The sequence below is a fragment of the Cottoperca gobio genome, chromosome 19 (assembly GCF_900634415.1).
Source record: "Cottoperca gobio chromosome 19, fCotGob3.1, whole genome shotgun sequence".
Lineage (NCBI taxonomy): Eukaryota > Metazoa > Chordata > Actinopteri > Perciformes > Bovichtidae > Cottoperca > Cottoperca gobio.
In genome coordinates, this window is record NC_041373.1 from 20071846 (window position 1) to 20089474 (window position 17629).

Sequence of the window (17629 nt, forward strand, 5' to 3'; positions counted from 1 at the left end):
GGAAACCCAGATGTGAGAGCAGAAAGCTACTGAACCAAAACGGTTTAAATGTCAGCTTTAAGGGAATAAATCAACAGTGTTTGTCGGCCTATGTGTTGATTTAATTTCCACACCCACTGTAGCGAGTGAGGTGTCTGTAGTGAAACCTTGCCTCGCCTAAGAATGGTACAAATATTTAAATCTGTGTTTGCCAAGGACAAAAAGCTGACCATTTGTTTGCCCCTGACTTACTGGACAGAGGTCTGGCAGGCTGGGATGCCAGGTTGATGGTGGCATCCCTGAAGGGGCCCCAGCCCATGCTGTTCATGGCCCGAACCTTGTACTGGTAGGTCTGGGCGCTCTGGAGGTTCTCGATCAACAGCATTCGCTTCTTGGGGTTGTCGATCTTTACTTTCTTAGCGGTGCCCACTGGTTCTGTGAGAAGAGTAGTGATGTAATGATGAAAATGAAGCAATGAAAATATTCGTACAGCGTTTCTTTTTTTTTAGGGTGGATTCTTACTCAGATCCTCATCGATGGGGGTGTAGATGACCTCATAAGCCATAATATCACCATTGGTCTCTGCAGGCTCCCCCCAGCTGACCTGGGTGACAGTCCGACTGATGACATTAAAGGCCAGACGTCCGGGTTCACCAGGCACTGCGGAAAAACGACACAGGAAGCGTTCAAACTTAGCATAGCTATAACGAAAATGTTTACGAAGGAAGGAAAGAAGGTAGGTAGGTAGCTCGTGTTAGGAAGTTAAACAGGTTTTATAGTGCTGTGAAGAAATCTCCTTTAGACAACTGGATTTATTCAAGTTTCTCACCAAGAACTAACTTTTACAAGATATCTTTTATTTATTTATATATATATAATATATATATATATATATATATATATATATATATAATATTGACATTTGAACACATCATGATGACGTTATAATTTACCTTCGCCCAATACAAATCTTTACTGAATAGAGCTTGAATGCATCATAATGTTAATCAATGGAACCTCTGATAGCATTAGCTGTTAGCTCCGTTATTTAGCCAAGCCGTACTGTGCTGCCCACCTGCTGCTAACAGCTAACGTTAACAAGTTCTTCTCCTGCAGATTTCAACACGGCGTTGTTGTTCAAAGTGTACCATTATCAGGTATCGCCGACTAGGAAGCATTAATAGCGATCTCCCGATGTTCTCTACAATCATTTTGACAGCTTTCTCTATATCTCCTGCAGATCCTTTCATGAACAGCAGTGAACTGAATTCTCAGTAATTACCATCTTCCAGGGTTTGGCACGCAACCATGTCTGAATCGTAGCCGTCTCCCATTGCATTGTAGCCGCACACTCTCATCTCATAGTCACAACAGGGGTACAGGTTGGTCAACTCAGCTTGGGGTGTCTTCACATCTATGACCTGTGCCTCTTTCTCTGGGTCGCCATAGATCCAATACTTCACCTAAAACGAACATGGAAACAAAAGCAATTGAGAAATACAACCTATTGCAAATAGTTATTAACGCGAGTTGAAGCTTCTCAACATGTATATTCAATGTACCTTGTACCCCAAGGTGTTACCGGACGGTGGGTCCCAGTTGAGGTGGATGTTTCTGGCTCCGGTTGCTTTGGCCTTAAAGTTTGCAGGCGAGAGAAGGTGACCGCCAGAGGAGGTGACTTTCGGGTTTACGAAGCCTTTCTGCTGTATCTGGGCAACCTCTGGAGAGTTGGGACCTGCAGGAAGTGGAAGTAATAAGATTAAACTAGAAGGGCACTCTGAGATCGCAGACCTCCGCCAAGGCCATACCACAGAGGCCTTCACGGGACTGTTTGCCCCCCTCCCGTACGCAGTGTGTCTCCCCCCACCCACAAAGAAATTCTGACCAAGCATACAGCAATAGAGTTCATTATTGCCATGTTTGTGCGACAAAGGAATCGTGTCTTACCTCCGACATTGACAAGAGTGGTCTTCCTCTCTCCGATAGAAGCATTGGTACTCGGTTCAAACAGCTCCAGCTGAAAGGTCTCTGGCTGGATTGAGCCGGGGTGGGCCTTCGGGTCGATCACAATGTTCTTCTCCATCTCTCCAGGATTGAACTTTAGAGGGCCAGCTAATTCAAAGCGCTGGGACTTCTTGGTGCGCCATTTCACTGTGGCGGGGCCGTCCAGGTTGCGAGTACGGACCACAGGGATGGTGTAGGTTGGGTCAGATGTGGTGAAGTTCTGTGTGCCCTTTTTGAACATCATCACACTTGGCTCTGGATAAAATTAGATAATGGGAAGGGAGAGAAGAAATCTTTGCAATCAATCCTTTGGGTGGGAGTAAGGGTAACGGCAAAAGCACACCCGAGCATCCACGAAGTACGGCCTGAGGCGAACTGCCATGAACTGTCTATGGGAAGCTGTGGCGGCCAGAGAGTACTCGCAGCCAATCAGGTCCAAGTCCTGTGACTCCTGTGACATGTTGACGCATGTTACAAAGAATTTCTTCTCCCGACTTCAGAACATTTTGACTTTGCCTTAATCTGGCACCCAGGACAATCAAATTGGATTTCAAAGTGTCTATTGTGTCACTCGCAACGCAACAGACACACTCTGTACTTTGCGGATACCACACTAGGGCTGCAAGTATCAATTATTTTACCGATTATTCCATCGATTTATCGAAGTAGTAAATACTACAGATAAACAAAAGAGAAAATAAGACTGAACAACTAATCAGGTTTCCTTTTTAGAAAAATCAACATTATTATTGCTTAAATTGCATAAAATAATTATATTATCTGTCAAAACTAAAGCCAACGTTCCACAAAATAAATTCAACCGTACCGAAGCACAGAACATCGCAATGTATACGAGCTTTCTCCGTTGCACCAGACAAACTCAACAACTTGACAGCGCAATTGTTTGGCGGTCGAAATGATGGACTTCAATTCTCATGCTTCCGCATTGGAAAGCCACGTCACCCCCGTGTCTACGTAGTTACTGACATCTACGTCATTACTACAGAACCCCCAATACGGACAGTGTCAAAGATCTGATTGGAGAAACACATGGACGTAGCCTTTGACACACTGATGTAAAACCTCTTGTGTCTGTTTACCTGGTAGGTCTGTGATGGTGACAGTAGTTCTCGGGTAGCGTCCCAGCTTGGCGCCCTGCCGTGGGTTACTGAGGTCCATGACAAACTGCTTGACCTGCTTTTCTTCCAGGAGGCCATCTTTCTCGTTCAGCTCCAGCAGACGAACAGGCACAATTTTCTGGGTCTCATCGGGACCATAGCTCAGGTCTCCTTCCACATTCACATAGTCCTAAAATACACAAGAAGAACACACATGTATCTCATATTCGAGTCATTACAAACTGGCTACAGAAGTCTTGGACTTCTTTCAATAAACAGTTCTTTAACAAGTGAGAAAAGAATCAACTATAGGTAGCAATCCCAAAGGTTTTTGTAAGTATAAACAATGGTGGGGACATAAGGGCTCAGATGAAAAGACATTTTTTAAATGGTCTTCAACATATGCGATTTTAGGCAATGCAATAATAATAATAATAATAATATATTAGACTTCGATAGCGCTTTTCTTGTAACTCAAAGACGCTTTACAGAGAGGGTGACACAAAGATAAATATATAACCGAACAAACGAGAATGTAGGGGGGGTCTGGTCTGAGGTCGGAGTAGATAGTTTACGGTAGGTCAGGAAATAGTTGTATATGGTGCATCAATGGAGACTAGCCTCGGCTACTACGACAATACAAAAATTGAAACAACGCGGACTGCACAAACCCGACTTAACAGCGTCGCTAAAAGTCATGTTCACAGAGCGAGAATTGGAAAACTTGGACAGAATTGAGTTTTTTGGGTAATTTAAAATGAGTATGCGAGGGTGGATGTTTTTTTATTTCATTGAGGCTCTACGTTCCTTTGTTATTTAGGGTAATGCACATTTATTTCTTCTATATTTTCATTGCATTGCATGTTTTCTTATTGTGTAAATAATAAAAAACGTTTTCATTTGTTAATTAATATTTCTTGGTTTACGCTTTATTAACAAATAATGCTTTTAAAAAGTGGACAAAATCGTCCATTTCATTCCACGTCTCCAGCATCCCCAGTGTAAATGACACATATGGCTGTAAGGATACGAAGATGTTGGGCATCAGCTCACCTTCTTGTCCTTGGCAGTGAGGTCCTTGGTACGGTACGTGACCTGTGTGCGTCCGTTTTCTATGATCTCTCTGCTGATCGGGATGTTGGCGACTCCGTCTTGCCTGCTGTAGGTGTAGGCCGGCTGGAGGAACGAGAAGATGTTGGTGGCTGCAGAAGAGAAAGTGGAGAGAGATTAATCCATAGTACTGAGGATTATACACTTTCTCATAAATTCAGGTCACAGGAGCTCTGATGAGTTGATCGTCAAGTTTTATTTTAGTTTGAAAAGGTTTACAAAGCTAAGTTAGGGCGGTATATACACTTTTTAAGGTATAAATATATTTATAGATATTATATATCATATTATATATATGTATAGATATCTTAACGCGATATAAGATGAAACAACCGTTTATATCGATTTCGTACATTACATTCCTAATCTCGGTGCCCCCCACTCTCCCTCTGCGTATGCAGGCAAACCAGGACTCAAATTCATTGTATTTAATGAATTAACGCAGTCCTCAATTATTTGTCTCAAACATAGTTTATGATATCTGCTTTAATAAAAAAGCTTGTGACATCTGTGGCCTTGACTTCTAACAATGTAGCCCACTTCGTAGAAAGATATATATCGTGTATCGCCATTCAGAGATTAGATTTTTCCGTCCGTGTCGCCCAGCGTTACTCACCATGCTCTTTGGTGATGGTGATGTGGACCAAACGTTTTCCAATCTCAGCGATGCCCAGCGGCACATCCATGGCCTCCACCAGAAGCTGCTTCTTGTCATCGTCTTCATCCTTGACAAAGAGAGGCACGTGAACGTCCACCGAATCAACGCCTTCCTGAAACTCCACGGCTCCTGCAGCCTCTGCAGAGGAAGAGACGGAAAGATTTAAACTAAGACTGATAATATTTCATCAGAAATGTATTAGCTTTACTTCGCTTCAAACTGTAAGTTATAGTATGTAGTGAAGCATCACCTCTGTCTGTGGCCACAGTGTAGTAGCCGGGCACCACTTTGAGATCATTTACGTTTCCAGACTGGACATTCTTCTCAGTGAGTTTGACGATATCAGGGTAGCTGCTGCGAGGAGCAGATAAGACGGTGTCCATGATGGCGTAGTCCTGCCTGTAGAGCACAGCAGGTGCAGAGAAGTTAGATATGCATGTCCTTCAAAAGACAATAAACGCTGGTGTTTGTATTGTATCAATCAGGATTTTACCTTTTTCCAGCATTTCTCTGCATCCTGCAAGAAGCAAAACAGGTATTAATAAGTGAGAAAATGATTTGATTACGCGTCCAAAAGCAGTTACAACACACTAAGGCTGCACAACATATCGTTTCAGCAACATGCGCAATACACACATCGCAATACGTGCAATGTCGTCAAACACGTCCTGCTACAACTTTTTTGCTGCTTGATTAAAAAGGAAAACATTTTCCATGACTAATCTACGAAAGAAGTCCGATTTAAGGCTTCTTGGATTTAATTGATCAAACAACCAAAGCGGAACAGAAGAAACACATCCAAAAGGAAGATTTCGGCTATGAATTACTCTAATTAATATACAAATGTTCATTTTTCCTTTAACACATCTCACCTGAATGAGGTTTTTTGCACTTTCTGGGCGCCAGGAATCTGCTTGTACACCTCATTGAGCTGGATGGAAGGACAAATACAGTACTCAGTGATACAGACAATATTCATACACTCATATGCCCCCCAATAAAAAAAAACACACTCACGTTATCGGACACTTCCTTGCGAAGCTGTTCGGCATCTCTGGATTCGGGGCGAGACAGGTTCTCAGAGAACAACCTGTTTAGCCGGAGGGAGAGCGGAAACTGGACTACAAGGGGGAAAAGGAACCATGAAAAGACGTTAGAGTTGTAACTCTGTAATCCAGCATCAGTCTGCTTCTAGCTTCTTAAGCTTAAAGGGAAACTTTGGTATTTTTCAACCTGGACCATATTTTGTGTCTAAGTGACTAAAACAGAAATTGTTCCAGTATTGAGAGAGAGCGCTGCAGCGGGAAGTTCTGCCGCGTTCACTAAAAGTGTTTGTTTCTGCTACTGACGGCTCAGTGAGCGTTTGAGAGAGAGGAGCCGCTGTTGTCAGAGTTTGTTGTGTTGGAGTACAGGAAGCGTAGTTTAGTTATCTAAAAGATTTCTAATGTTGATTTTGACGATGTGGATGCGAATTTAAAACTGGAGTCTTGTCTGAGCGAGACTTTCTTAGACACAACAACAAACAGAACGGATCAAGTAAAAGGTAAAGAAATGATTTCTCTGTAGGCTCCTCTCCATAATGTTGTCAGACACTTATAATAACAATCTGAGCCAGTTAGTGGCAAAAACAAACTTTAGTGGACGTACATTGACGAAGGATTGCATTGTGGCCTGTTTAGCGGCTGCAGCGCTCTCACTCAACTCTCCAATTAAAGAAAATTGTTCCCCCGATTAGTCAATTCAATTAAAAGGGGCTTTATTAGCATGAAAGTTTCAAGAAACTATATAAATATATGGAACAAATAGTCTCCAGATTGAATACTGAAGTTTCCCTGTAACAAGCAGTATGTCACTTTATTGTTGCTGATACTTCGCTCACTCACTGGTCTCTTTAGGGTTGGGCTTTATCAGAGCCTGCGGGTGATTGGGTGCCCGGTGTACGTTATCAGTGACCTTCCAGCGAACCACATCGGTTCCTTTGGGCGGGCCGGTCCTCACCATCGGTGTGTCCAGATGGTCTGAGGTGAGCAGAGACTGGCGGAGCATATACTCGTCTTCCTTGAAGCCAACCATGCGACCTGGAAAGAGCGAAAGAAAGCTTCATTCGTAACGTTGACGTTAAAAAGGCAAAACTCGTGCACAATTGCAGATAAATCATTTGCACTTTTGCTCCCCCGCGTGCTGCACACAAGCAAGGCACGCTGAGGAGTTATAATCAATAAAAACACGTATTAAAATCCAACTCATTTAATCGGATGAATCACTTGATTTAACTTCAAATTGAGGATTTTGTTAGATTCTTTTTGTTTAAGGTGATGACGTTAAAACATAACGACAGACATTCAAAGCTTTGTTTGAACATCTCAACGGAAGCTTGTTGTAATATAACAAGTCTTACCTCTCCTACAGCAAGGCAGCAGCGCCAGACAGCTCTGTATCCAGAGAAGACAGAAGGCATTACTTCCACTGACACTTGGAAATATTCAGCATTTAACGGTGTTAATGTGAGTGTGTATACCTGGCAGCAGGTTTTGCAGCAGGCGCAGTATTTCCAGCAGCAGAGCAGCAGAAGTGCCAGCAGTAACAAGAGGAACAAGAGGAACGGGAGCAACCACAGCAGGCTGGCAGGGGGACAATCTGAAGGTTCGTCAGGAAATGTAGATAAAGTTAGAAAGTTAGGAACAGCTGCCAGACGTTCAACTGGCTCATAACTCCTGTTAAGGTCCTGTCACACAGTACGTTGAACGCTGAGGCCGTAAACATTTTTTGAGCATGTTCAAAAACTTACGCTAGGAATGCATTAAGCATCCGTTGAGCATTCGTTGAATACGTTGGCCAAACGCTCTGATACGTTTTGTATAAGTAAGTAATACGCTATTAATAGGTTCCGTATACGTTCATATAGGTTGTATATGCTCATTTTAATATACGCCAGCATACGTTTCTGCCATACGGAACTGTGTGACGGGCCTTTAGATGCTTTCACACGGATTCAAACTTGATGCACTTGTAGGTGCTTTTTTAAGTCCAGCGGTGTTCATGCATATAGTTTTGGTTTTAAAGGTCTCTATCCTCCACCAGCAACACAACAGAGTGCTGCAGGGATGATGTTTTTCTTATAAGCTAACGGACGTTAGCATCGCCTGGTTCCCTCCATAAGAAGACAATCTGATTTATCCATTTGAATTGGATTATTGTAGAAAATAAGTTCTGTGGCGAACAAGAGTTTATGATACTTTCACGTTTTCTTAGGTAAAGTAATCCTCACAAATGAACACCACTTTTAGGATTTTTCGAGAGAAAATGCAATCGTGGTCTCATTTAGCCGCTTGTTAGCAACCGCGGAGTATTTACTGATGTATTTTATATCGTAGAACAACATTTTCTACATTTAAGTTGAATTATTCCTCGATTCCAGTGCAGCAACCTGCATCATCCTCACTTGTTTTAAGATCCAGACTCTCAGTTCTGGGAAAATTGTTGAAAGAGGTTGACTTCCACTGGAAAACAAGTTCATGTTTTTTGGCAGATTTTAAGACAGAAATGTTTCCCATCGCTCAGTGTAAGAAGCTGATTGAGCCGTACATCACATAAAGTAATAACTTTGAGCTCTACAGCTCAATACATGTATATTTAGCATTAGTGACGGACGTCCAACCTGCAGCTCACCTTTCTTTTTGAGCACCTGGACGTCCAAGTCTTTAACTGTTGGATCTGTAGGGTTTTCGACAGTGTAGTAATACGTACAGTCGTCGTCCTCATCACGGAAATCACACGAGTCAAGCACCTTGTCGACTGAAAACACACAAATATGAACCATCATCAAGTGTTTTGAGGCATTACTGCTATAGTGGCATCGTCATCACTATAACCTTGAAGAAGATGAGATGTTATGTGCATCTGGATGATTAAATATTCAATAAACAGCTAATAACAGTCATGGTGGATACCTTCTTTCAGCTTATCCACAAATTTTATTTTAAAGGGGCACTTTGCACAATCCTCTTTGTCTTTCTTCTCTCCGGTCTTCCACGCCTGACACTGGACGCAACTCCTCGTAGCCTCGCACACGCCCAACTGGGCCTAGACAGTACACACACACACACACACATTAAAAAAAGGTCACGCAAGACTGTACAGAAACAACATAAACAAACATTATCGGGTACAATAAGAGGCTTTGAGTGTAGTAAAGAAGCAAAAACTGGACTGTAAAATCAGAAATACACATATTCATACTTTACATCCACACACCTGGAAATTTGGCTCACAGGTTGAAGTCATTTCCATAGCAGAGTCTGGACACTCACAGAGGCCGCAGACACAATTACCTCGCCCGTTGCAGATGCCCTGGTGATAAAAACAGTCAGGCAACTACTGACAGGTGACATACAGGTGAAGAGGGTCAAGATTTTAACTAACAGATATCACCATGAAACTTCTCCACTTCATTACTCACATTAAGGAAATTATTTTTTTGTATTATAAGTTTTCTGAAAGTGTATGTTTGGATATGCAAATGAGGCATTCTCTTATTACATATGTGGTGATTTGCTACAGATATAAAGTGAAGTCTGGATGAAGCAGGTTCAGAGTGTTTCATGTTGTTCACATGTCAAAGGTTTGTACAGATTCTGGATCTGTCTTTGTATCACTCCATAAATCACTAAATCCTGTCAACACACAGAACTCTGTGCATCTCCTGCATGTAGTTAGTGTAGCGTGTATAACATGAGCTGTGAGTGACATGTGAACAAAGCCCTCTGCACAAAGCTTCAGAATATAGAGAGGAATGAAAGTGGAAAGTTTGGTGTATGTAAGTGCTACTGAAGTGGAGACTTCTGCTGAAGAGTGGGAGAAAAAGCTCCTTTAGAGAAAAGCTCCTTTAAAGATATGTATTGTAACATTCATACATGTTGTACACACTACAGGTGAACAGAGTCATACATGTTGTACACACTACAGGTGAACAGAGTCATACATGTTGTACACACTACAGGTGAACAGAGTCATACATGTTGTACACACTACAGGTGAACAGAGTCATACATGTTGTACACACTACAGGTGAACAGAGTCATACATGTAACTAACAGATATCAGCATGAAGCTTCCCCACTTCATGACTCACATCAACACAAGTTTATATTACAAGTGTTCATGTTTAAATATGTAAATGAGGCATTATCTACACCTAAGAAGCAAAATAGCCCAAAATCTTAAAATTGACCGGTGCATGAAGAAACAAGGATATTTTGCCTGTTGCGTTGCTTTAATCTACAAAAACTAAATTGTTGTTTACTCACGCCCTTGCCGTCCAGACAGGTCTGGTTGCTCTTGGGACATTGACAGGCCTCACCGTCCCAGCCCTCAGTGCACGAACACAGACCCATAACACAAGAGCCACGGTCTGATAAGAGAAGACAGAACAAGATTTAACTGGAAGTAGTTTGTGGAGAAATGGAGTCTACAGAAAAGACAAATAAGACTAATGCAGCCTGATTAAAATGTGAAAGGTGAACTCGACACCGATTGGAGAATTGTTATTGCTTATCTAATTACTTTAATGTGTCACAAGGTGATTTGTTTAATATATTTAGGAAAATGTTGCCCCAGATGGCACATTTTAAATTACCTTTTTATTCTTGTATTGGTACAACTTCTTTTTTCTAAATACACACATATGTTTTAAACGTGCAGAAAGTTTTGAACATGAGCAGAAATCTTTCTGAAACACAAATTACCTTTATAGTTATAGTTCAGAGGTTAACAGCTGCCACATTTAATGGAGGATTAAGAAGATGGAAGAGTAACTCATGCCTACATGTGTTGCCTCAGTAAGGATAACATTAAATAAAAATAGTTGATCTACAATAGGGCCGCAACTAACGATTATTTTCATTATTGATTAATGTGCCGAATATTTTCTCTATTAATCGTTTGGTCAATAAAATCTCAGAAAACAGTAAAAAAGAAAAAGTAAAATGTCTTCAAAAATCAAAGATATTCACTTTAATATGATATAAAACAGAGAAAAGCAGGAAACCTCCATATTTGAGAATGAAAACATGAAAAAATACTTAAGTCAACTAATTCTTGCAGCTCTCGGGTCGCCTCTGGTGAGAGTGCAGAATGCATATAAGGTGCTCACATTGGCAACATTCATAGAGGCGTTGACCGAGCACACACAACCTTAATCACCAATTTAACTACAAACTGTCGTACCATTGCAGAGGAAGCCTCCGTATCTCTGACACTGGGTCTTGTCGTACTGACAGTACGGTCCTTCGAACTGATCCGGGTTGTAGCACACACAGGCTCCACACTGCAGGCAGTCACCGCGCCCGGAACACGGCTCCGTCATGCCCGGACCGATACACTGGCTGTTGTCATTAGTTGAAGTACTTACTGAGCAGTTACAGAATGTGCTCACCCTGAAGGAGACGCAGACAAAAACAAAACATCTTATTGAACCCAGTCCAGCGCTCGGCAGAGATGTTGTACCCAAAGGTGAACAAATGTTTCCAGGTTGTCCGTGCGTCTCTCCCGATATCTCAGGAGCACCTGGAGAGATTTTCTTCAAATTTGGTGCAAAGGACCAGATGGACTCGAGTCGATATTGGTGGTCAAATATTACTGTGACCTTACATCCTTCACATTCTCGTGAACGCGCATTTCAGGAATGTTTTAAGAGAATTTGTTTAAATTGTTTTTAAATTTGGTGCAAACAACAACTTGGACTCGAGGAGGAAGTGTAAGAGTTTGGTGGTCAAAGGTCACTGTGACCTCACGTCCGTCCAATTCTTGTGAACGCGATAATTCAGTAACGCCTTCAGCTAATTTCTCCACATTTGGTACAAAACATCCACTTGGACTCGAGGAGGAACCGATTTGAGTTTGGTGGTCAAATGTCACTGTGACCTCACGTCCATCCCATTCTCGTGAACGTGATACCCCAGGAACGTCTCGAGAGAATATCTTCACATTTGGTACAAACATGCAATCGGACTCAAGGATGAACTCAATAAGAGTTTTGGGGTCAAAAGTTCTAGGTCACTGTGACTTTCCAGAACACATTTTTTAGCCATAACTCCAGAATTCGTATGCTAATTGTGACAATTTCAAATGAAGAAGTGATTACATTTTGGACAGATTTGGGTGTAATCTGAAACTTGACTCATATTCTAGTTCAATTCTTTATAAGAATTAATAATTAAAGTCTCACCAGCCCTCATGGCACTGACACTTCCCACACACCAGGTCTCCGTTGCCAAAACATCTGGCTGCCTTAGAGACGATAGTCTGGAGGAAAGATAAGAGAGACATTGTGAAGAATCTACCATATGGAAGTGTAAGAATAAACAACTTAATCTCAACGTTTTGTTGACTTCAGTGTTAATCTGTGTACCTACATTCTCACAGGCGCATGTTGGACACAAAATCGAGGCCTTAACATTGACGCCATCGTTAAAGGTCGTTGGTTTGACCTTCATTATTCCCTCTTTGTCATCTTGAGCCAACTGACAGACAGGTTGCTCATTGACCATTTGCTGGGCTTTCACAAGCATCTTGAACCTGCCCTGGAGAACACACACACACACACACACACACACACACACACACACACACACACACACACACACACACACACACACACACACACACACACACACACACACACACACACACACAAAATGTATATTTATATACAGTACCAGTCAAAGGTGTGTACTGTATATCTGCTTACAATTCCAGGAGGTACTTGCTTTTGTTTTTGGTAGATTTAAATTTTCACTTCAAATTTGCACAATAACCTTTTTCCCATGAAAGTGTGCCTTAGACATGCGTCACAGTACTGTAAGAGGAACTTCTTTATAATGGATTTCATGTGACAATAGAGATGGCTGTTGTGTAAAACTTGTGGGTGAATAAGAAGAATTAAGAAACCCAACATTTGGTCTTCTAAATCCATGTATGTTTGTGTGTTTAATCAGTTAATTCCATCTGGTTTTTCTTCTTACTATTTCTCCAGGCTCGACAACAAATTCCCCGTATTGTGCAACGCTTCCTTTGGAGGACAAGAACTGTGTCTCGAAGGCCTTGGGTTTGTTCTGTGTACGGATGCTCATCTTAGAACGGATATTCTGTAAGGACATATAATTAAAACATCAAGTTTGCACAGATATTTGACTCAGTTGTCTACAGAGTGCCAGCAACTGCAGAAAAAACATACTCTTCCACTTGACAATTGTCAGAAGAGGTGACGTTTTACCGCAAAGGCAGTCTTCATGATTTGCACGATATTGGCCGAGTCTTCTTGCAGCAAACCGACCTCAGCAATGGGGAAGTATTGTTGGAGTTTCTACACAGAGAAGCAAACATAGCACAGAAGAGTAAATCCATGAGTTATATCTGACCTAAAACTTGACTCCATCTTTCAGTCAAGTAGAAGGGCACTCGGAGAGCGCATGGCCATACACCTGCACCAAGGCAATACACCTGTGCCAAGGCCATACACCTGCACCAAGGCCATACACCTGCACCAAGGCAATACACCTGTGCCAAGTCCATACACCTGCGCCAAGGCCATACACCTGCACCAAGGCCATACACCTGTGCCAAGGCCATACACCTGCGCCAAGGCCATACACCTCACAAAAATAGTGAAAGTGAATTTATTTTGGTCATCCGCCACGTGATCCAGACCTGATCCAAAATGTAATGGGTTCTGCTAGATGCTACACCCTTCCACCAAGTTTCATGGAGATTTAACCACACCACAATATAACCTCCTATATATACAAGCTTTTTCAAAACAACAACAAAACATATTTCACGAGGTTTCACATGTATTAAAATATTTCAGGAGGTATGAGGGAAAAAATATCATACACAAAAAATACAAAAACAATAACTAGAAGGATGCTCGGAGAGCGCAGACCTCCGCCAAGGCCGTTTCCATTCGTCAAACATAATGCATGTATCCGCTCCAAAATGTAATGGCTTCTTCGTTGGCCCACGCTACAACCTTCCACCAAGTTTCATGAAAATCGGGCGGGTAGTGTTTCCGTAATCCTGCTGATAGACTAACAAACAAACCGAACCTCGGAGATAATGGAAGCTTGAGCCCACCAACCTTGTAGTACGTGAAGGAGTGGTTGGTGACAGCAAAGATGGGAATGATGTTGTGGTCGCCCAGTAAACGGACCAGTGTGGGTATTGAAGGGTAATCCTGGTTGACATCCTCTGTGTATTTGTCATCTTTGTCCAGGTGGCAGAGCTCATCGTTGCGCTTCAGGATGCCTGACAGCACGTTAGCGCCGTCAGACTCGTAGTGGAAGGCCGACTCGGTGGAGAAAACCAGGAGATGCGTGCTGTGGTCACGCCACCCGATATTATTCTAGGAATACCAATAAAGTGGGAGTAGAAGAAACTGTGGTTAGTAGAGATTATGATATTAAAAGATGCAACTTTTGCTGAGCAGAAGTCGCTGTGGCCAAAAGTAACAATTATTATTATTTGCATATTGAATTTTCCTTCATTACCGAGATTGTTAAAACTGCATTAATTAATTGTTTGGCAACTTAGGGGCAGAAGAAACAAGATCTAAACTTTACTCAGATATATTATCGCCTTTTAAAAAGCGGCAGCAGTCTGAAGTGAAGCCAGTGTGGCTTAAACCTGCATCCTCTGTAACATCCAGCAGGGGGCGACTCCTCTGGTTGTATAGAAGTCTATGAGAAAATGTTTCTTCTTCTCTCTTGATTTATTACCTCAGGAAAATTTTCCTGATGAGTTTATGTCTCAATCTGTAGTTTCAAGTCTTCTTCAACATGATGTTCATGTAACATGATGTAACTTATGGAGTAAAGTAGAGGATAAAGCAGCGTCTTTTTAGGGCGGGGCTACCTTGTGATTGACAGGTCACTACTGCGGAGTTGTCCCTGTTTTCGTCGTACAACTTTAACCCTTGATTGTGTTTTCACTTCACGAAAATTAATTGTAACATTTTGGTGGCCTATATTGTCTTGCTCAGCGTTTGGTTGTACTTCGCTCCACCCTCTCGTGTCATTTCTGGTTCTAAAAAACAAGATGGCGACGACAAAACACCGAACTCGAGGCTTCAAAACCATAAACCCAATGGGTGACGTCACGGTGACTCCGTCCACTTCATTTTTATAGTCTATGGTTTAAAGTTGATGTGGAGACCAGTTTCTTACACATCCAGATACAGAGCAGCATTATTCATATGTGTCTTGTGGTCTCTTCCTGGTTGGTACCTGTCACTTTCAGTGACCCTGACACTTTGGGCCCGGTACCCCTGTTCAATAATCCATGATCTAATGTATTGAATTGAACAAAGGTGTGTTTTATTACTTACACATTTAAGTATTTTAGTAACTTGAAATGGGAAAATTGGTTTATCTTTTTCTCTAAAAGTGATATGGTCTGACTTGAACAGGGAAAGAAAAGACAAGTTCTAGCCTTGTTTCTTTGTCCACATTGAGGCAGAGCAACATCTGTTTTGTATTTAGTATTCTTACTAACCGTACAAACTGCAGCCTGCAATATGGCATCAAAACCTCCTTCAGGAGCATCCAGGTTGCCAGATATTCTCTCCTTCTGGAGCTCACTGGTGAAGAAGGGAATGTCTTTCGTTAGCTTGATGACATTTTCGAAGGAGAACGGAGGGTCGCTGTTGGGCCACGGCTGAAAGAGCCTGAGAAAGAAAAAGAGAAAAGAGAAGGATGAGATGGACATTAAGATTAAAATTCCCTTTGTATGTGCTTAAATGTGTTCAAGTCACAATTTCTTGCTTACTTGGATTTTCTCATGTCCGTCTGGGGCTCGATCACTTTATCCACAAACTTCCCAAACCCAATGGTGAAGTTATTGGACAGATCTTTGGCCAATTTAGCTACAGGAAATACATTCACCGTCAGTATTACAGTTTATTTGAGAGTCATCACAACCACGTTGCCAGTACAAAAGATGCTCACCCAGCTCTTTGCCCATAGCCTTCAAGTTGTCCAAATCGTCAGCCATGGAGTTGGAGAAGTCCATGAGAATATAAAGGTCCAGGGGGCCTTTGGTTGGAGAAAACACTTCCACATCCACCAGCTTCTCTTCTCCCGGTAGAAAGCTCATGGTCATCTGCTGTGGAGACACTTGGGACTGCGAAAGTTTCATGTCGATTTGTTGATTCTACGCAGCAATGGAGAGGAAGCACGGGGGAAAGTTAGGATTTCACCCTTTTTGACAAAATAAATGGAGGAAGGGTTAAAGATGAAAGACTTACTCTTTCTATCATCATACTGCTTTCAGCTGTGAGCGCAGCTGCAGCGCTGCAGCCGTGGCTGATTATATTCTTGTACAGGTCACAGCGAGGGCCATTAAAGTTCTGAGCAAACAGGAAGTTGGATTAGTGAGTTCTGCTGTCTTCATATAACAATTTGGTTTTATGCAAATTATAAAGTAAGTCTGAAGATTAATTATGAGCCTTGGTAATAGTAGCACAGCTTGGTGTCCTTAAAATGACCCATACAACAAATATGCAAAATACTGTAAATAATATGTATTTTATTGTGAAAGGTAAGAACAGCAGGAAGGTACGCGCTGCCTCTGTCAAGGTTGAAAAGGGAAGTAAAGTTTGTTCTTTTATATTCCTCATGAATATTAGGGCCAAACTGTTCAGCACAACGTGATTGGTTCATGCCTTTAATCGCGGTGCAAAAACACACTCAGCTGAAAGCTCCCAAAAAAGCTAGCATGTTGACCTTGAGTTAAATGTTCATGTGTTATTGTTTTTGGCCATTTTAGATCTCTGCAAACAATCAAACAAAAGAAACTAAGATTATTTTAGCGTAAGCGAAGGTTTAAGGACAAAGTGTGTCGTATGCGCTACAGATCCTCAGAAATAAAGTCAATAATTATGCACGACGTGATTGGTTGAAGCTCAGAAAAATCGACCTTGTTCCGAAAAAACGACGTAATATTCGCGTTCTGTGTGAAAGTTACAGATTTGTAATTTGTGAACGTTGGCTATTTAAAAACTTTCGAGAATTTTCAGGAAAGTTAGTTTCATTTTATGAAATACAGAAAATAAATCTTATTACAACGGAAGATTTTTGGCCAGAAAATGAAGCTTTACGACTCGATTACAGACGTGGATGTTAAAACATGTTATGAAGCAAATCATTTAGCAATTGTTGGACAAAGCACATTGTGCTACTATCCAAGACTCAAAATAGAAATCAAATACGTGGTATGCTAAAAGTTGAACCCAGTTTTTTTATACTCTTTCGAGGTCCCACCTCATCAGGACAGTATGCGCAGCCTTTCCCCGACTGCAGGCATTCGGAGCAGGACTTGGCTCTGGAGGCGAAGCAGTAGTTCACTGGAGGAGAGACAACAACGTGAGACTCAAACCCACCAAGCATAGCTAGCATACCTGCGCTAACACCAAACAGACTTTGGCACAACGTCTTATTCTATCCCGATGGTGCTCCAAACCAAAAACCAATGCCGACGGCAAATGATGAACAAAAAGGTAGATAAAATATAAATATAAAAAAGGCTCTGATCTTTCACTAGATTACTTATATAGCACATTTAAACAACAACAAACATTAAAAGCAAAAGACAGTCATTAAAGATGATAGAAATAAAAACAAGCTTACAGTGCTGTGTAAAATATTTATACTTTTTTGATTTAACAAAACGAAGCGGGAAAAACAGAAGTGACTTTCTTCTGGGAGCA

General features: G+C 41.7%; 1 protein-coding gene across 1 annotated transcript in view; it reads right to left on the reverse strand.

Moving 5' to 3' along the window:
- Positions 1 to 17629, reverse strand: part of itgb4 (integrin, beta 4) — a 33519-nt gene that overhangs the window by 10529 nt on the left and 5361 nt on the right. The window contains 30 exon segments of the mRNA XM_029456944.1: positions 232 to 414; positions 502 to 639; positions 1262 to 1442; positions 1542 to 1714; positions 1927 to 2238; positions 3084 to 3291; positions 4155 to 4303; positions 4828 to 5007; positions 5120 to 5268; positions 5363 to 5386; positions 5742 to 5800; positions 5887 to 5990; positions 6753 to 6947; positions 7268 to 7301; positions 7388 to 7506; positions 8539 to 8664; positions 8820 to 8952; positions 9124 to 9219; positions 10176 to 10279; positions 11095 to 11303; positions 12095 to 12171; positions 12282 to 12449; positions 12891 to 13013; positions 13142 to 13231; positions 14006 to 14269; positions 15418 to 15589; positions 15691 to 15787; positions 15870 to 16074; positions 16169 to 16270; positions 17184 to 17266. Coding sequence (XP_029312804.1) covers positions 232 to 414; positions 502 to 639; positions 1262 to 1442; positions 1542 to 1714; positions 1927 to 2238; positions 3084 to 3291; positions 4155 to 4303; positions 4828 to 5007; positions 5120 to 5268; positions 5363 to 5386; positions 5742 to 5800; positions 5887 to 5990; positions 6753 to 6947; positions 7268 to 7301; positions 7388 to 7506; positions 8539 to 8664; positions 8820 to 8952; positions 9124 to 9219; positions 10176 to 10279; positions 11095 to 11303; positions 12095 to 12171; positions 12282 to 12449; positions 12891 to 13013; positions 13142 to 13231; positions 14006 to 14269; positions 15418 to 15589; positions 15691 to 15787; positions 15870 to 16074; positions 16169 to 16270; positions 17184 to 17266 — 4257 coding nt within the window.